Raw genomic sequence first — 20,771 nt, 5'->3', positions numbered from 1 at the left:
GTGACAAGGTTACTCTGTAACTATATATACATAGTAAAGTGCGCCGAAATACAAATACGGAGGATGAAGCAAATATTAAATTATTCAATACTAAAAAAAGAAGTACTTTAATATGAGATAAAATATAGAAAATAAAATGCACTTTATTTTCTTATTGCACCGCACATTCTACATTTTAAGTGTTATGTGGTTTATTTATAATTCACGTATCGTAGAATGAGACGCAAATTGAAAAAGCCAAATAATTGGCAAAATTGCATTGAACTAAAACTATATAATCTTGAGATTATTTTTACGATATGTTTTTCTATCTTTAAGATAACTAGTAATGTGCTTTATGTATTATATAAATTTTCACCTATATTTTATTTTAATAGATGTACACATTTTATTTTACCACATGTATAGTGCATGATCTAATATGTAAAAGCATTTCAGGGGGAAAAACAAATTAATTAAAAATGTATAAATATGATTGAAAAATCTGCTGTTTTTAACTATCAGTGCATTTGTAAGACACATAGAAAATTGATGCTTTATTACTACTATTGGAAACAAATAGCTATTTTTAGTTTTTCCTTCTTTTAATAACATAAGAAATGTTATTTTCTACGTAGTCACATTAATAGTATAAGAATATCACAAACTTGGATAGTAATAAAGTAACAATTATATGTGAATTTTAACGTGTTCCATCAACACATTTTTATCATTAAAATCTTCTCCACAAATACCACAAACTAATTCCTCTCCATCATCACTTTCTGGCTGATGATATTGCACAACCTGTATTACTGCTGTTTGAGATGCTTCCTCTTGTATTAATGATTCCTGTCCGACTTCATTATGATCCTTCATATCTTGGTCTTGCCTAGTTGTATGGTGAGTCACCATATCCATAGGTAAATCATTGTTGCTGATTTGTGCAATTTGACTGGAATAATTTTCATGACTCTGAGGATTTGGTAATGTTATAACAGGCAATGAGTTATTCTGTTTTGATATTAAATGTAAAGTATTAGTTTGTTTTGAAGTTTGTATTAAATGCATCGTAGTTATTTCATTATGATCGCTTGTAGCGTGAAGTGCACTTCTTTCTTGTTTTGTAGAGACTATATGAGCTGTATTGTTTTGCTTATTCATAGTGATCATGTTCAAAGACTCGCTATGACAATGATTAGGTTGTGAAATATGTATATTTTCATCTTGCTTCTCATCAACTAATAGATGTACATCTTCAGTTTTAAGTTCTGATATCGCAATATAATTTTCATTCTGTTTTTCTGTAGTAACTACAAGAAAAGTATTATTCTGCTTATCATCAAGAATTTGTTGGTCATCCGATTTATCTGTTTCTGTAATAGATAACAGAGCTTCGTTTTCTTCTGATTTAGGAATTATATTTTCAGATACTTGTTTTCCTTGTACACTTGCACTCGCTTTTGATTTCCTCTTAACTGCCTTGGTTTTTGGTGCATTGTTGTTCGTTTTAGCTTTTGCTTCTGCTATCATCTGATCTGAATGTTTAACAATATGTGCACATAATTCGTCCCGATCTTGATTTAAAGCACCGCATATAGAACACGGAAAAGGAGGTCCAGTTACTTCAGTTTCATTCTTCCCTGCCGCATGAACCCACCGAACGTGTTCTCTGAGAACAACTTTTTGATTAAATGCCCTTGAACATAGAGGACAAACGTGAGGTCTTTCTCCAGTATGTATACGTTCATGTTTTCTTAAAGTTCCACCATCTCTAAATGCTTTCCAGCAAAATTTGCAACCATATGGTCTTTCCCCTGTATGGGTTCTATGATGTATCAAATACCCTTGTCTGGATGAAAATGTTTTGGAACATGTATCACAATGAAAATGTGCAGGACTTCCGGCATGAGTTCTACCATGTTCCCAAAGACCTTGGCGCGATACAAAGCTTTTACCACATTCTGAACAAGTAAACGGAGAATCCCCAGGATGTGCTGATAATCTGTGTTCATCCAGTTGATTTTGCTTTTCAAATTGAGATCCACATACCTCACAGGAATGCGTTTTTTTTCTATGAATCCACTGGTGCCTGAACATTTTTTGTTTGGTAGTAAACTTTTTACCGCATTCTGAACATGCATGTTTGCCCCATTTATTGTTAGGTGTACCTTGTTCTATGTTATTCTGCATTAGCTTTTTCGCGCAAGTTGTTTGATGTGTTACCAAATGATTGCCATCTTGAAATTGTTTATCACAATACTCGCATTCAATTGGCATATTCCAATTTTTAGATGTATGAATCTTTTCGTGAGATACCAATGCCATTGCACGAGAGAAAGTAATGCCACAATGTCTACAAGTATGCTGCTTTGTACCATTTGTTTCGACTTCTACATAATTCTTTCTATCTTCATTATTATATGATAAAGTTTCAACTTTGACCATTGTATCAGCATTATTGAACGAGTTTAAAGAAAGAGTGTATTGTTGATTGTTTATACTATTTTGCTGCGAATATTCAAATTGGGTCATTTCTCCATTCGGCATTACAGTAAATTCATGCAGGGTGGACATTTTTTCATCTGAATTAGATATTGTATTAACTGTTGATTGTTCATTTTGAAAGTTATAAGATGGTATCCACTGAACTGTTTCATAACTCTGTACAGTTTGTACAGACGAGGATGGCACTTGCTCATTTTGGGATTCTGTTATGTTTTCAGGCCACTTTCTGAATGTTTCCTCCGACTGTGTTACATTACTACTCTGTGATTGCATAATGGCACGTCCAGCAACGTATGTGTGAATTTTCATATGATTAGATAAACTAGAAGGCCTTTGAAAGTCTGCTCTGCATATGTTGCACTTGTGAGGTCTTTCTACTTGATGTACCTGTAGCATATGACATCTCAGATTGTTTTTTGAACGGAACAAGTTGCCACATGTTCTGCAAGCATGCGGACGATCTACTTGATGACAAACTATATGATTATTTAAGTCTATTTTTCTTTCGAACCTCTCTCCACAAGTAACGCATGATAATTTATTGGCAGCACAAGTGCTATGATGTTTAGCCATTTCAGTTTGTGTAAAAAGGTTCGCGCAATCTGGACAGGACACTTTTTTATCCTCGAAACAAGGATACATCCCCCCAAGTTGTCGGAGGGCTTCTACAGCCATTGATTCATCGTCTCCAGACGTGTATTGCTGTTGTTCCTCTTGTTTAATGTATATTGGATATACCACGCGGTTTTCATCTTCATCATCAGAATGTTCTGTTAAAATCTCAACAGCAACCTGTGCTTCAGTGATACCGGAGTTAACATCCGTAACAGATACTTCCGCGAGTCCCTCTTGAAGAACACATTCATCAACAGGCTCGCATATCTCTTCATGTGATATAATGTTATCTTGCATGCCATCATGTACCCCTGAGAGGGGAAACGTAACATACTGCTCATTTTCATGGGCTTCCATTGTATAGCACTTTTTTAAATAGTTAATATTAAGTAAAACTTGTATGGACCTAGTTTCACCTCATGTTAAGTTAGGTCCTATCACTACTGATAATCGAGCGGTATTTATTAATGTACGTAAACGCATTACAAGTTAGAAAGTTGTTCACTATTCACTGTTATGGCTTTACATAGGCATTGTCGTTAAGAAAATATAATGCGTCTTTTTCTCTTTCGCACTATAATTTAATACGGAGTACCGTCGTATCCTAACTTTATTGATTACAAACGTAGTTATGTATACTGTGGTTTTACAGCCTGCAAGTTAACCGTGTAACATTATATATGTATAATATATTTTACTAGACGCGATTTGTTTGTTATGTAAATTTATAAATTCACCATTTTCGAACGGTGGTATAACAAGGTTATTTGCACAGAAGTGCAGCAAATCGTGCGCCACCTGAAGTTGTCGGCGTTCTTTGCGCAATATCCAACAAGTTGAAATTTCGATATTTTAAAATCGACGATGTCTGACTTGCGATTATTCAAGTGTTTGTTGTGACAGTACGTTGTATCGTTGTAAACGTGCATTTTTGTGATTGTGCATATTGTTATTCTTGGTTATAACAAGTATAGCCTCTCTTGACGAATAATATATACGTATAGAAGTAAATATCAATCTTATCAACGTGCTGTTTTGTATTTGTTTAGATCAAATCCTGCACTTTGAACATATATCCAGACAACACACGGCAAAATGGTATCGACACGATACCGGCAATGTATTGTCATTTGCGAAGAGTGTCAGCAGATCCGTAGCCATGTACGATCGGATTCGTTAGCTAAAATGCCGGGACGCGTTACCAGCACGTTTTAGACAACAGCGTCTTACGACCGAAGCATTTCATCTGTTATCGACTCATTCAGGTTTGTTGACAAACATAAGTATTATTATATTTTGTTTAGGGGAAGTTGGTAACATTTTCCCTCCAATAGTTCTACTAAACACTTACTCTGCGCGGACAGATTTCCGTTGACTTCTGTTACGTTATATTATTTATATTCTACGTGGTATTAAGTCGAATGTCCTGAAGTCCAAATGCTAAAAAAGGCACACAAGTGCGAAATAAATGTGATTTTATCATTTTCAACATATATTATTCGATACATGGTATTCGTAGATCTAAAATATTTATTAGTGTAATTCATTGTTCTTTCTACCAACCAGCTTTATCATCTCTATCATCTACAAGCGCTGACGTTCCTCCCGCTAGCAGGCCAAGTTTGATATTAAAATTAGTGCAAAAACCTAGTCTTTATATACCCAAACATAGTACCAACAATTAACCAATCAGATCGCTTACACTCTAATTGGTTAACGCTTTTCAAACGAGCGCTCTGATTGGTCAGTGCGTCAATCAGTCTGCGGAGAGTGGCACCGGCAGTCAGTTCGTGTCGTCCTCTATTAGTAGTAAGACGTGTCGTCCTCTGCTGTCGATAAAACTGTTCGAGACACATTTCTGCTTTCAAGGTACGTTCATACGCTTGTTTATCGACTGTAGTATTCTCGATTACTCTTCTATTATACTTTTGTTTTGTTACTAACTTTCTTTAATCATTGCATACTTGATTATTTATTGAACATTATCATTATAAATATGAATATATCTTTGAATCTTCTTTTTGCTTTTCTGTTATTGCGCGTTTCAGTGTTCACGGTTGTCCTTAGTACGCCCTTTCGAGGGTGGGTCTCCATTCGCAGCAACCTCCACGTGGTGAGACCCGGGTACCGTGTATTTGATATATAATTGTTAATTGCATCATACGGTGGTATGATGTAATTAACAATTATGTAGCAAATAATTCGAGCAAATGGCTGCCATAGGTTTTAATCATGTTTAAATTAATTTTTTATACTGGGAAGACTAAGTGGCTTTTAATTATGACTATAGACGTGACAAGTAAGAATTAACGAAGAATGTATTTAACAACGAATAATAGGTAAAACAATTATATATACTGTAAACTCTTGACTTGCGCGGTGAATAATTCTCCTATACGAATACATAAAAGAGTTTAAGTCGATATTTAATATCTTGTGTAAATAGACAAAGTGAATTGCAAAACAAAAGAGTTAGAAATTCGTATCCCAGTCGGCAAAATCCTTTGGTACTGCGGTGTAATCGGGAGGATATTTATCGAAATTGCTTAAGTCGCGATGACTCTTCACCTGGAAGCAATTCACTTATTACATTAGTTCCTTTTTATTTTAAAGTTGAAACTTTGTCAAGCTTTCGCTTACCATTGGTACAATAGGGGAAACCATTTCTTGATCTTGTAACTCTTGCCAATCGAAGGAATTGAACCACCTGAAATTTTAAGCGAGATCGAGTGAATATGAATAAATACGCCTAACAAATGTTTTGTAAATCCATTAAGAAGTACCTATGACTACGAATGTCGGTAATGCCACGCCGTAAATAACCGAGTCTATTGGCTGGATTATCTTGCAGTAGGGATGTGATGAAATTTTTAGCCGAGTTTTTTATGATAGGTGGCATATGTTTATCTTTAAAACCTTCAAGAATATTTTCATATATCGCCATATCGTTTACGTCCTGAAAAGGTGTTCGATTCAACAGTAGTTCGTATGTAAGAATTCCAAGTGCCCAATAATCGACAGCCCTTAAGGAAAAAAAGTAAAAAGAAGAAACAATTAATCATTCGAATCGATATAATGTTTAACAAATGTATAATTGAAGTTAGAAATGCGTACTGATTATAGTGTTTACATTGAATGATTTCTGGAGCCAGATATTCTGGTGTACCCATGAACGTTTTCGTCTTATAAGCGCCAATTTGTTTGCTTGATCCAAAATCGGTCTACAAATAAAATTGGCGAATAAGTGAATATGAGTGTAATTCTCGATTGTCTTTAATTAGAATAGACACTTGCAAGCTTAGCGTAGCCTTGTCTATCGATCACAACGTTTTCTGGTTTTAAGTCTCTGTAAACAATACCCAGTGAATGGATGTGGTGCAAGGCTTCCACCATACAGGCAATGATGAATCGCGCTTTTATATTGTCGAATCGACCGTTTCTGTGCAAGTATGTTCTTAAATCGCCGCCTAGACACGCTTCCATTAAGAAGTAAAGATATCTATCGTCTTTGAAGGTTCTGTGTAATCTACAAAGAATACAGAATACAGTTGTCTATTAAAACTTCTTTTCTAAAACATGCTGTGGAATTTTATTGAAAAAGAGATTGAAAAGAAATGTTACCTTTTTAGTAAGTGGAAATTGGGAGAGAGAGAGAGAGAGAGAGAGAGAGAGAGAGAGAGAGAGAGAGACTTTTTGACTTACTTGCAGATGAACGGTGAGTTGCATAGCTTCAAATTGCTCTTCTCGTTGTAAATCAATTTTTGAAAACCACCTTGCGTGACCATACTCTTTTTTATTTTTTTCCTAGCGAAACTAACATTAGGCATAGACTCCACGGTGACCAGTTCCACTCTGCCGTAAGCACCGACTCCAATCGTTCCCTCGATTTCGAAATTGGTTCGATGCAGCTTTTCGAATTTGTCCTCCCATTTGTCCGTCTCGTTTAATCTCTGGTACACGTTCCAATTCCTGTTTTTGATCGTTTCCATCGCACCGAAGTAATCCAGGAACGCTCTAACATTTAAAGATGACGTTAAATGTTGAATTGAAACAGACAAGCACAAATATCGTGTAAAATTTACGTTTTCTCGATGGTATAACACTCCAGTCCAGGTGGCAACGCGACCACGTTCGCCTGACGATAAGATTCCTCAGAGCTATACAGCGCTTTCTCACCGAAGTAGTCACCCCTTTCAAGCATGTTCAGCTCGTATTCTGTGCCGCTAAATGTATTCTTCGTGACCTTCGCGCAACCACCGTTTATGATATAAAACTTGTCACCTTCCTCTCCCTCGCGTATCACGTACGTATTCGCTGGATAAAATTCCTTCGAGCAACATAGAAATATTATGCAGTTGTTGTAACGATCGTTTAACGATTGGACTACTTCGATACATACCACCATTATTAGATCGCATATTTTCAGAAGCGCCTCCTCCGGTAGATCCTTGAATATATCGTTTTGACGGAGCAATTGTAAATTGTACTCCATGGATTCTTCGTTGCTCTTCGTCATTATCGTTTGGAAGGCTGGTCTTTCCAACACCCAGACTTTTGCATTTGTTTCCACTGAGGAATAGCGAGAACGAGTGCTTTGTTAATTTTAACATATTCCTGTATTATCTTAAGTAATTATCTGACGTAAAAGATATCAAGGATTGTTTTACCATCGATGGAACACAGTCTCTTGGTATTGTACAGTAAAGCTAGCTCCCCGAATGCAACACCAGGACCAAAGCTTCCCTGGTGCGTGGTCCCCACGTAAATTTGGAAGGTTCCTTCTTCCGAAACGTACATATGGGAGCCTGTCACATCCAAGTGCGATAATTTCACGATCACTTATACTTTCGGACATCTCGGTAGGCAGTTGCGTACTCACCAACTTCACCTTCGGTGATGAGACGCGTGTTGGCTTTCACGCGTTTCGGATACATCACCGCGATGAGTTTCTTTATCCGTTCCTCGTCGAGATCACCGAGGAATTTGTTGCTCGAAAGCGCGTTCTTGATCAAGCTCTGCGTTCTACAAGTTACATCGATAATCTTGTGAGTTTATCACGATTATATACAAGTTACGATAGAATACTCTTAGAATGTGTCAGTTCACTTTTCATCCTTCTCGTGAACGTTGATCGCCGCGTCGGAGGACACGTTCACATCACCGATCAGTTTGTGTTTTCTCTGATTAGACAGCTGCCGGTAGTACGCATCGGTGTTTTGATGATTGCTCCAGACGAAATTGATGCGGCGTCGAAAACACTTTTTTAAGCACAAAGAATGCATCGTGAACTTCCACTTTCTTTCATTCACAAACGGGGTTGATCGATCGATTGACTTTCGAGTGTTGTTCGAATACAAGTTATGTATACTTTTCTTTTTTTGAGTGTATATTAATTTTTGGACAAGAACGTTCGCACAGAATTGAGAAGAACGGGGGAAATTCGCAGATCGATGTTCGAGTAATTGTCAGAGAGGACATTAACAATCGACTGGCGTATTAGTTGCAACGATAAACTGTATTGATCTTATCTTGCATGACCGCACTACTGATTCGTCACTGAATGGATGTATTTGATATGACGATATCGAAGGTCTACACTGTGCGATTTTTTGCGAGAGGGTAGTTATCTGAGATGCCATTTGTGGTTGTAATGTATTTTATTTTTAATGGAATTTGATCAGAGAGAAATGGAGAGAAATGGAGAGAAATGGAGAGAAATGGAGAGTAATAAAGTTACAACGTATTAGCAACTTGTGTATAAATTTATTATTAATTGGTAACATTAGATTTATTGTGGTCGTAGAGTATCTTTTGGTTCACTTTCGAATCGTTCTACGTGTTCGGAATATTTCATACAAATCGCTACTTAATTACAGTCTAATCGTTAAAAAGTAGGTCAGTTAGTAGGAAACAAAAATAGGAAACTATTCATCGTTGATATCCAAATGGATTAGAGATAACAAGTAATCTCTCTACTATCGATACATTTGTATCATACGACGGTTGTTGAAAGTATTTCTCTTTTTATCTCCCTATGCTTCCGTAAGTCTTAAGCTACGCGCGTATTAGTGACAATTTGTGGTGTGATACGACGTGCGCATACTTAGCAAAAGGGTACTGTTCATTAAGGCTAGCAAGGAGGAAAATAAATTGGTAGTTAGTATCAGTTGCGATGTACAATAATTATACTTTCGTGTAAAATGTGTATTTTGAGATTTTTTGTATGAACGACAAAATTGTGCCGCCACAGATTGTTATCGATGACCATCTAGCATCGTGTTGGTTTAATAGGCAATCCACGCGTGGCTGATTACTGGTTGACATTTCCACTTAGAAATTCGCGTCCCATCCGGAGAACTCGTCTGGTGGTACGTTACGATCAGGGGGGTATCTTTCGAAATTCCTCGTGTCGACCTCGTTTTGTACCTAAAATTTCGGAAAAATTTGATGGTTTATTAGGGATATTAAGATATTTTTGCGAATAGTATATACAAATATTAATCTTACCATTGGAACGATTGGTGCTGGCAAAGTTAGCTTTTGTAATCCTTGCCAATTGAATCCGTGAAACCATCTGCATAAATAGAATTACCTTGTTAAAAACTTGTGTTTATTTGTTAAACACATTTCGATACTCATAATTGAATTGTGGATGTTCATGTAGACATTAGGATACAGCCAACTTTGATTAGACATCATAATTTGTTGTTTACTTTCTATAAATGTCCATTTCGCGTATAAATATTCACCGATTAGTAGGTATAAATAACTCACTTATGGTCTCGGATATCCTGAATGCCATTTCTTTGGTATCCAAGACGTTCCGACGGATTCAGACGAAGAAGTTTTTTTATGAGACTGCCCGCGTGCCTGCTGATGGAACTAGGTACTCCGACTACCTCGATACCCTTCAGAATTTTATTGTAAATAGACATGTGATCGGAGCCTCGGAAGGGTGGCTTACCGAAAAGCAACTCGTGAGTTAGAATTCCGAGAGCCCAGTAATCCACCGCCCTTTAAATGAATTAAACGTATCTTACAATTTTATATTTTTAAATAACATTGGAAAAGCGCAACCGCCCCACTAACAAAGCAGAAGGTCGATATTTTTAATTAACTACCTGTCGTGTCCCTTATTCAGAATAATCTCTGGTGCCACGTACTCGGGCGTACCAGCAAATGTCCACGTTTTGTGAGGTCCGATTTTTTTACTGAAACCGAAGTCAACCTAAAAGAAATCCACATTATTGTCTTTATCTCAGAGGAAAGGTAGATTCTTCAAATTGTTCTTGCTAAAAGGTGTCGAACTGACTAGTTTTAAGTATCCACGCGAATCCAACATAAGATTTTCGGGCTTTAAATCACGATAGACGATAGTCATCGAATGAAGATGGTCGAGGGCCTCCACCACACAGCCGACCATGAATTGCGCGGTCGCGTCATCAAAGAATCGTCTTTTTTGGAGGGTCGTCCATACGTCCCCACCAAGACAGACTTCCATCAGGAAGTATACGTATTTACTGTCCTTATAAGTTTGATACAGTCTAAATTTAAAAAATCAAGATTATTGTAAAAAAATTTATATTATGTGATTAATATCGTTTAAATATGAACTTCGTTTGTATACTGACTTGCATATGAATGGAGAATCGCAGGCTTGCATGATGTATTTTTCATTCAATACGTGTTCCTGTTGCTGTTGCTCGACCATCACTTTTTTCTTCAGTTTCTTCAACGCGAAACTCTTCTCAGAGTCCGACTTTAGGGTGACCAAATCCACGCGACCAAATCCACCAACTCCGAGCGTGCCTCTGGTTTCCAAATCAGCCAAAGTGACGCTCGAGTACTCGTGGGTCCATTTCTTTAGCGTCAGGGATCGTTTTTGTTTCTCGTACTCTGCTAGCCAGTCCTTGTTACGTATTTCGTCAAGCCCACCCAAGTAATTTAAGAAAGAACTGTAAATTAAGTCAATAAATATTTCCTCTTTCTCTGTTGGACTATTTCAAAGATGTGTACTCACTTTCGATCTAATGTCAAGCATTCGACACCAGGCGTAAGCGCAATTGCATTTGCGTGTCGTCGGTTTTCACCGGAATCATCGTACAGGGCTTTTTCCCCGAAATATTGTCCTTTCCCAAGAACGACCAACTCCTCCTCGCCACCATTCTCGGTGTCTTTGGTAATTCTAACGTTTCCACCGCTGATTATGAAAAATTTTTCGCCCTTCTCACCTTGGCGAAGGATCTTCGCTCCGGCAGGGTAGAATTCCTATCAAGAAAGCACATGTTTCTTCCTTTCATAATAATACTCAATGTGCACATGAGGTGTTGGAAAATATTATTGTATAATTTTTTGTTTAGTGAATTTAACACACTTTCTATGTTTACAATAAAAATTACGCGTGCCATGTTAATTGATGCAATCAATATTTTCGTTACTATGGACGATTGTTAAAAATATAAAGTGGACTTACTACGCGAAGAAGGTCAGAAATCTTAGCGAGGACGTGGTCCTTGGGCTCGGGTAGCTTTTGGAGAACGGACACTTGTCGAAGGAATCGAATGTTTCCATCCAGTCTTTCTTGGGCAGTTCTCATCATCACAGTGAGAAACACGGATCTGTCGAGCACCCATACCTTTCCACCCTTTTTCACTGAAAATTAAATGTTGCACGTTTAAACGTAGATAAAATTATTAATTATTCAACAATGTAATTATTATTCACCACTGATGGATCGAAGTCTCTTGGTGTTGTACAACAAAGCAATTTCCCCAAACGCGACACCGGGTCCGAAACTTCTTTGAAACGTATTACCCTGGTAGATATCGAACTCTCCTTCCGCAGACACGTACAGATGCGATCCTGAAATATTAATTTTTAAAATAAGACACAAAGCGATATTGGTATATCTACGATGAAAAATAGACAGTTACCCATGTCGCCTTCGCGAATCACTAAGGTACTCGGAGGTATCTGTTTGGGGTACATGGCGGAAACTAGCGCTTCCACCTGATACTCTTCAAGGTTACCGAGGAATTCGTTCTCCAAAATAGCTCTCATAATCTGTCGTTTGCTTCTATAAGGACGAAAAATGTGTGTCTGTTAATACAATACCGTTCAAAAATCTACCAGCACCATTGATTTTTAAGATGTACGTCTCAATCGGAGATTAAGAACTTCCTAACAGTTTTGCATAATTCACTTTGCAAGGCTGTTATCGTTGACGACATTGTCAAATTTTTAATAATAAAACTAGACGGTTTTTAGATTGAACTCTTAATTTATTCTTCGAAATTGGTTCTGTTTGTTTCCCAGGTATTACTTTGCGTCTTTTTCGTAAACAGGGGTTGGCGCGGTGGGTGGCGTCGGGGCCCTGCCCAGAACACCGCCTCTGGGATTCGCGGGCTGGTCGGAACCATCCGACGTCCTGGCATGTTCCTGTTCGTCCTCGTGATGTGTCGGAAGGTGATTGCAATTCGGTTGAGGTGGCGGTGGCGCCTTCCCCTTTCCGCTGGTGTGCACGGGTGGCCCGGTTCCATTTGAAACTATACCACTGGGTAGAGGACGTATCTAGAACAGAGCAAATAAGCAAATAATTTTTTCTAGTTTAATGATTTCTTAGTGCCTTTTTTTAACGTGCTATTTTTTATTGAAATTAATTTATTTAAAGAAGAAGTTTGAAGAAGTTGAAGAAATTTGATGGTGTATTAATTTTGTGTAGCTATGATTGAATCGACACATCGAATTATTTATGTCCGGCATAAGTTAACGTTTGTTAACTTGCAAACTGACCTACTTCACTTAATTGGAACAATATTATTAGATACTCACCACACCATGAGACAGATCTGGTTCACCAGATTCTTTATAGCTCGTTACTACTGGACTCTTCGTATTTCCGTTCTATAAAATATGAAAAAATATGGGGTATTTTTATAGGGCTCTATCAAAATTTTCCCTTTATTCAAAGTGGACATTTTTATTGAGTTTTATCGTTCATGTTCAATCAATAATAACTAAGATTATACTTTCAGTTCAATTGTTCTTAAAGCGATACAGATAATTAGAAAAAAAAGAAAAAAATGATTTATTGTTCGTGAACTGTCCGTGACTGAACATGGACGATGGTTTCGTGAAATTCGTTGCTCACCGCGGTTACACCCGCCACACCATTCGACTCGTCGCTCCCCGGCAGAGGGGTGAGATTAATGCTCCCCCTCTGTCCGAGGATACTTGGCTTCGGGAAGCACGAGAATCTCATCACACTTTCTTCGTCCAGCGCATGTCGGAAGCACACTCTCTTGACTCCTGAAACACAGGCGCAGAAAACAAATTTCCTTCCAACTTTTCGCGAAACTTGTACACGTGCAATTCGAATGTAAATATTATCTCTGCGATCGTCGCGTCAAATCAAGATGGCCGTTTAATCCGGTCGAATTCCTCGCTGCTAATCGAGATAAGACCGCTTATCGTTTCCGCTGGTAATACTCGCGAGCGTTTCTCTACCACGTCCTTTGTTGCGAAAATCGTCAACATCGCGGACGGATTCGAGCGTCCACAATATTTCTGCTGACGATCCTACCAGCTGTTTTCCTTATTTCGTAGATTACTCGCGAAGCGTAACGAATTTCAATTAAAAGTTCATTCCCGACAGTCGCGCGACCTCCTTTCCTCGTCTCGTCCGCGAGATCTGTCGTCGAGGTGGTCGATGCGCGAGGAAAACACCGCCAGACAAACGTTCCTACGTGAGGTGATCGCGAGCACGTGGCCCCAGCTCTTGGTCACATGCTTATGCTAATAATGCTCGATATATTACGCGCTGACGTCACAATACATTAGCACGTTCTCACGATGAATATATTCTCGTTCCGCAACGCGATAGCTCGCTATTCGTACGCTGGTATGGTTGCTGAAAAATTTCCGTATGAATGCCGATCCGATTTCATTGTTGTCTCGAGAACGAACATCGCGAATGCTTTACCATCAACCGTCGTCTATCGTCGAGTCTCTGGTACAAAAGAGAAAAGAAGTTGACGAGTGCGTCCAACTGTGCGTGGTCGTATTACTTGCGAATACTTGGACAAACTGTTCAGAGATATTCGAGCAAAATTCCTTTACGTAATCGAACTTGCTTATTTTCGAGTCGTATCAAGAACCGTCGACTCATAGGCTGGGCTTAATAAGGCTTAAATCGGTGATATCGTAGCTTGCAACGATATCGCGATCACCTTTCTCATCTTCGTTCGCCATGGTTGCGCATGGCAAGCGAAAAAGTTGCACCCTTGCGAAATATTAGACGGCTCCTCCTGCGGAGCGTGCAGATATAACGACACCGTTCTCCAGTTTTGTCGCGTGGTTACAGTGCAACGAACGGAGGCAAATTAATTCGCGCTCTCTGGAAGTCAAGTGTTTACTCGATAATCCAGGCTTTGTAATAGCAGTCGATTAATTCCGTAGGATTTAGGATGAAATCGAATAGAATGAAAATGTATTATGTCTAAATATGATAGAGTGAGCGACGAATGAGCAAGGGAATGAACGAATCAATCAGAAGCGAGTCCAGATCGATTCTTCGAAAAACAAGAATTTGTTCGATAAGACAAACATGTTAGGTTTTATCGAAATTAATTGATTCGCGAATACGACTATGTGAATACGAGGGAGGACTACGTTGAAATGATGGCCTTGTTGCAGAGATGAAGTCAGTTTATGCAATGTTAAGAGAATGATAAGGATGTTTGATTAGATCGTGCGAGGAGGATCAGTCTGAATGGTGTTCGTAGCGTGTTTGCCCGGTACAACTGAGGCACTGGCTAAGTATTTTTGAAAGTACCCTTCGGTGATCATGATTATCTAAAAAATCAATCTATAATTCAAAATATGGATCTCTGTAAACATCAAGTTTTGTAAGAGTCACGTGCTCGGCCATTATAGAGACATTATTCGCGTTGCCACGACTTTCCTGTCATATATCAAAAGAGATTATCACGGAACAGTTCCGTCCAGTTGATGACTCGAAGAGATCGGCAGAGGAACGCGGTAAACAACGCGAAACGAAAGAGATTACCATCGAAAGTTGTTCGGGAGAGCTCACGTGAGTACCTGTGACGCTTCGAAACGAGCGGTAAACCAGCGAGAAAATGGAAAATCGTTCCTTTCCGACGCGATCCCATCTAACTACGTTGCGTTCGTTTCGCGGAATGCTTCCTGTGTAGTTTGATCCCCGTGTAATTGACCCCTTCACGGTACGTATTAATAAAAAAGGCGAAAAATCTATCAATTTGTATTCTGCTGCAGTCGTACACGGGTTCAAATCGATAATTGCATTATAATACAATTTTTTACAATCAAAGACTCGATAAGAGATAATTAAATCATTCTAAATGTTCTATGAACATTGAACCCAAAATACTTTAATTAAACATTTTCACTAAAAAAAATATCTTGTTATATAACATAATTCAAGGTATGAAGCGTTCGATTACCGTACCTTGCTAGTATATTCGAGTCTTTCTCGTATTAAACTACGAAAGGGTCGACACGAAGGAAAAAACGTCGAAGCCGTTTGTTTCTTCCCTTTTGTTTTTTATTCTCTTTTCTGGCGATTGTTTCCGGGTTTCACCGGTCTCCTGTACACGTGTCTGCGTGCGCGGTTTTTTTCTTTTTTTCTTCTTTTTTTACGTAATCACGAGGACGTTCCTCCGCGAGGACGCGCGTCCGCGTTTCGTAATTTTCCTTGCACAATGCTCGAACAAATGTAGCTCGTTAAACGCGCGGAATGAGAGGCATGCGATCGTTGATCGCGATTTAATTGCAAGTAGAGACGAAGAAGCGATTCAAACAATTCCTTATTTTCCCACAATGGGGCTATTATTTCGCGATGATTGCTTCGATTATGGGGGATTAGGATCTTCCATGTTCGACGTCGCTCGAAACGCGGAATTCTAATTGGAATTGCAGACGTCCTAGAAAGTCCTTTTCAAAGACCTCCTTTATCGATCCACAAGAATTATTCGAAATTAAAATACTGATCACATTGTATTTTATTTCATTACGTGATATGCTCCTAAACATGTGACGCCACATATATGTATGTGAAAAAGCGGAAATAATTGCAGAATAGATGCTGACAAGTAGCACAAATTAGTTACAGCAGTGGTTTTAATAGAAAGCGAAGGTCTGCGAGCAATGGTAAATACTATTGATAAATTTATTTGCACACGACGATAGTCTACTTTTACTAGTAAGGGTGTTTGTGAGGTAGTTGATTTAAATTCGCAAGTTGCACGTTCTAATGACCGAAGGCTTGACTGTTCGCATTAGTATATCGTAGCGGCTGATGATAATATTGGTAGAAATGAGTCAACGACAATGAAATAAGTAATGCTAACATTGATATTCGGGTATTTTGGAAATATTTTAAACATGAAGAATTTGTGAAATTGTTATGCCTTTAGGGCAAGGAATTTGTATTTCGTTCGAGTAGTAGATAATTGCAACGACATACGTTCTGTTTGACAACTGTTCCACGTGAGACACCGTCGACCAAATTCGGGAACCGAATGTGTTCTTTCCACCGAACCTTTACACCGTTTCTCTGAAACTGATGTGTCACGAGTACGTTTAAATTAGCCGTAGCCTTGTGTATCGACGATAAATATTTTATATTGACCGAAACGATCTCTTAAATATTCCATTCGCAGCATCGATGATACCATTAACGACGTCTTCGTACGAATATTTAGAACTTAACCCATGGAAGATGACATTATTTCCTCTATCGAAAGACGCATGTAGATATCTTTAATTGGACATCTGTAAAAGCATCGTTGCTAGGAGTAGAATCGCTGCATAAAATGTCTGCTGGTGTTTCACTCTCGTTTACAAGTTTCCGTGGCGATCGCGAAATTAAGGCGATCTGCGTCAATAAAAGATGGTTTGAAACGAGCGTTCCTTAATTGGAATCGTTTTACACGTGCTTCTATATGCTCATTCTCACTCTCGAGACGTCACTCACGGCTCGACCTCTCGCTTATTAAACACTCGGCGGCTATTTTTACGCTCCGCCAATATTTTCGTCCCGTTATCGTGTTTGATTTTCCTTTAATTTAATTACCCCGTTTACTTTTTATCGCCTGACCGCGTTATCGCGGTGCGAAACGACCGTAGGCAAACCGACGTGTTTCGCAGGAAAACACCCCCGGCTAAGCGTATCTTTTCTACTGTGCTCTCGAATTGGTATTAAGCGGGAGACGATTCGCCGTGCTCCTTCTTCTCGGCTGCTGTTCGCGAAAACATTCTGCTCCCGTAAACGTTTAATTGCACAGTGGAATTACCTAACCCAACGCGATATTTGTTTCTCGTGACACTATGCAAGGTAGGACCGTGGTAGTCCTTATCTGCGCACGTCTACGATCTCACCCGGCTGCAATCAGACTTCGCGCGACCACTATCGGCTCGCGATTTTATCTGCCGATCAATGTCTTTTCCCTAGGTGATCGATTGGATCATCGAGATAAAGCCGGTTACCTGTCTAGGATAGAGTTTCGCCGGTTTAGCGAAAATAGTTTCGATCGACGTTCGCCGCGTGCGATCACGACGACGCGGCTCGACGCAGGCCCATCTCGCAGGCTGCCGTTCGATTTTCGTGACTCACCTTTCAGATTTAACGCGGGGAACGTGATCGAAGGAACGTAGGAACTTGACCACGGGCCGGCGGGTAATCCAATGAAATTAGCTCTGTCACCGGTTAAAAGGGGTGTGTCGGGCTCTCGGGGCACGGTTTTCGGTGGAACGATCAGCTGCACTCGTTGAATTCGCGCATAAAACTGATGTCTCAAGTTCGACAAAGACGCAGAAATCTTATCTAGCCGATAACAAAGAGACGCAGTGTCAACAGGCAGGTACACGCACGACTGTGCCTTATCTAATGCGTTCTATTCTCCTCTCATTAATAAGGTCGGCGCGCGGCCTGTTTCCTTTTCGGTTGGTTTGGTAACCGTCGCGCTCTTCCTGAAATTCCAACCGAACGATGGAAAAGAATAAACGGCACTTTCGTGTACACCCTTGCGCAATCGTTCGAGCGGCTCCCTTATGCAATTTCATTTGTTGCATCGCGTTACGTGGCAGCCGCGATTCTAGTCCGAAGCTAGATTACTGTAACATAACAATATGTTCGGGTTTTCGTTCGTCCTTTACTCGAGGCTTATGCAAAAAGATGGCCTTGTAATAATGGCATCGCGCGATTTCCTTCCATTGTTGTCCCATTTATTGTGCAGATAATTTTTCTTGCGATAACCTGGCTCGCTGAGACCGAATTTGTACGATTATCACATATTATCAAGTAATAATTCTAACATATGTTAATATCCATAACCGAGAGGCATTTTCATATTTTATTTTCATTTATCACCGTACCTTAATTACTGTATCTTGTTGCGATACGCTCGTTTAGCAATAACAGCGATAAAAAATGATTTCAATAACGTTTACTGTACGACTCGACTCAGTTGACGTTTCTATCGATACCATTAAGTGAGCAATCGAACGCAAATTTATTAATTGCTCAAAATTACGTCAATCGGCTATCGCAAGAAATTGACGTACTCGAGTTGGCGAACAAATAGAACGTAATTACATATTACGAGCAACAGTTGTCATTTAAAGTATATAATTTGACTATAAATCTTTATGCAATTATCAACCACCGTGCGTTTAGGGCGAACGCTATCTAGCCATTTTCTTATTTTCTATTTCCTTATCACGGAACCGGTGTCTGTTATCGGCCCACTTGGTTTTATCGTCTATCGTGTGTTCCTTTTTTTCCTACGTTCGCTTTCTTTCGAGCTCGACAGACATTTCCGACAGCGATGAAACAGCTGTTCCGAGAAAAACTGTCGACTCTTTTGACTAATCATCGGACGGGAGAGAGAGCTCGGCAATATTTCCACGACGACTGTGTGCTCGTAAATCACGAGAGCTCGTCCAAGTAACCGGGCAGCTTGCGTATAAAACTTACGATAAACCGTCCAGGATGAATCATCGTGCAGGTAAAGCAATTCGCGATCCATTTCATCGGCGTATACTGGGCGACGATACCACTCGTTATCGAATGGATCCAAAACGTGGCACACGAAATATCCGCGAGACACGTGAACGAGGAATGCTCCGAATCGCCTCGATCTAATCGCGAGTCGAGATCGCGGCTGGTCCCGCCGACGATTTCGACTGCACGATCGGCAAACAGGTAAACAACGTGCCGCGATCGAACGAGGAGGGGCGAGTACTCACGTCTGAAAGCTCCTTCCGACGCTCTTCTGCGGGACACGTATACCTGGGATCGCTTCACGTTTGGCAAATTTCAGAGGACAGCTGGACACCAGTTGTTCGCGGAGAACAAACCACTTTCGAGATTCATTGTTCGTTGACAGGGACGATCTCGGACGGTTCGATTAATCACGGTTAATTAGAAAGCCTTCGCCTCTAAACGCGATACGCGGTAGCTCGCGCTTTCATTTTTCACGCGCACTTGCTCGTTGGACGGGCGCGAGTCGACTTTCGCGAATCGGTACCAGGGAAAATCGGCGAATCCGCTGTCCGTCATTGAACGCGGAAAACGTGGTACTCGAAGGGGTTTCGATCGTTCGTCGACATGACGGCCAGAGGGGACGAGGACTGGATTCGAACGAGAGGAGCGACGATCGAGAGCAATCGATGGAAGCCGTGCGTAGCGCGAATTCGATTGACTTTCGCTCGCGGGCTCGCGGTGTTATCGACAGGCCGGTCTCAATGCCACTAGCTGAAAAACACGCGCTACTTTTCTGTCGCGTATAAGACAGTGGGGGCATCGGTAATTATTAACGTTTTGTACCTTATCCGAGCGGCGATAGAAGCCGTCAGCGGCGTCTGTTACGTATTAGGCTCCACGTGGACTGGCTGGGATCGATAGCGCCGCCAAAATGTCCCGGGAAAGTACATTTCCATTCGATTTCATCGATCTGATTAAGAGATACGTTTCGTTGATAGGTACGTGGACTGGAAGCGAGTTTTAATTGCCATGGACGGCTCGTTCGTTTGTGCTTCCTCGCTTTCGATTGTGTAACGAGAGTAGAGTATTTTTTTTTAAGAAAGTTACCTTTCTTAAGGATCGATTAATCGAATTCTATATGTATAAGTGATGAATCTGAGATATTTCAATTTTTGTTTGACTGTATCCTGTAGGTATTAAAGTATTAGTCTTAATCTCCGGAGAGATACTCTTAATCCTTTACGTTTAGTAGCATTGGTACAGTACAATCTTTGTTGGTTGTACTTGCACTTCAATCTTTTTTCCACTAATAAATTGATGTGAAACTGATGAAATCTAAAATTATTGAAAGGAAACGTTAAGATACTTTTGAATACACAGGATCAGTGATATTGATACTGAAATAGTGAACGACATTTCATGTTTTACGTAACGCGATATAAATGTTAACGTGAACTAAAACAAGTGAATTTATAATTAATCTTCGGTTGAATGTTTTTCTTGCTCTCTGAAATTAATGATTTGTCAATATACGTGCATGTAGCGCGCGTATCGTTAACGATAAAAGCACGCGAAGATCGAGTCAAGAGAGAAGTACACATGTGTAGTGGTACAGATAAAAATGGATATCAAAATTGAATGG

At 39.6% G+C, this 20,771-nt stretch overlaps 3 protein-coding genes across 3 annotated transcripts; all 3 read right to left on the bottom strand.

Moving 5' to 3' along the window:
• Nucleotides 1-125: 125 nt before the first annotated feature.
• Nucleotides 126-4,031, bottom strand: LOC143426297 (uncharacterized). The gene has a single exon (XM_076899666.1). The coding sequence runs from the start codon at nt 3,457-3,459 to the stop codon at nt 670-672; it is 2,790 nt and encodes a 929-aa protein (XP_076755781.1). The 5' UTR covers nt 3,460-4,031; the 3' UTR covers nt 126-669.
• Nucleotides 4,032-5,555: 1,524 nt separating this feature from the next.
• Nucleotides 5,556-8,389, bottom strand: LOC143426298 (cGMP-dependent protein kinase, isozyme 1). Its single transcript, XM_076899667.1, has 11 exons — nt 8,209-8,389; nt 7,982-8,124; nt 7,770-7,907; nt 7,502-7,671; nt 7,185-7,429; nt 6,805-7,116; nt 6,397-6,628; nt 6,217-6,323; nt 5,886-6,125; nt 5,743-5,809; nt 5,556-5,670 (listed from the first exon to the last, which is right to left on the bottom strand). Exons 1-11 carry the CDS (start codon nt 8,382-8,384, stop codon nt 5,575-5,577), a joined length of 1,926 nt encoding a protein of 641 aa, XP_076755782.1. The 5' UTR covers nt 8,385-8,389; the 3' UTR covers nt 5,556-5,574.
• A 902-nt stretch (nt 8,390-9,291) lies between these two features.
• LOC143425873 (cGMP-dependent protein kinase 1) lies at nt 9,292-17,898 on the bottom strand. Its single transcript, XM_076898926.1, has 14 exons — nt 17,759-17,898; nt 13,253-13,410; nt 12,934-13,005; nt 12,425-12,672; nt 12,036-12,178; nt 11,827-11,964; nt 11,576-11,754; nt 11,123-11,370; nt 10,734-11,057; nt 10,415-10,646; nt 10,224-10,330; nt 9,877-10,116; nt 9,610-9,676; nt 9,292-9,528 (listed from the first exon to the last, which is right to left on the bottom strand). The coding sequence occupies exons 2-14, from the start codon at nt 13,361-13,363 to the stop codon at nt 9,433-9,435; spliced, it is 2,205 nt and encodes a 734-aa protein (XP_076755041.1). The 5' UTR covers nt 13,364-13,410; nt 17,759-17,898; the 3' UTR covers nt 9,292-9,432.
• Between the last annotated feature and the right edge of the window lie 2,873 nt (nt 17,899-20,771).

The sequence above is a fragment of the Xylocopa sonorina genome, chromosome 8 (assembly GCF_050948175.1).
Source record: "Xylocopa sonorina isolate GNS202 chromosome 8, iyXylSono1_principal, whole genome shotgun sequence".
In the NCBI taxonomy this organism is placed as follows: domain Eukaryota; kingdom Metazoa; phylum Arthropoda; class Insecta; order Hymenoptera; family Apidae; genus Xylocopa; species Xylocopa sonorina.
This window is presented reverse-complemented; position numbering and strand designations above follow the sequence as displayed.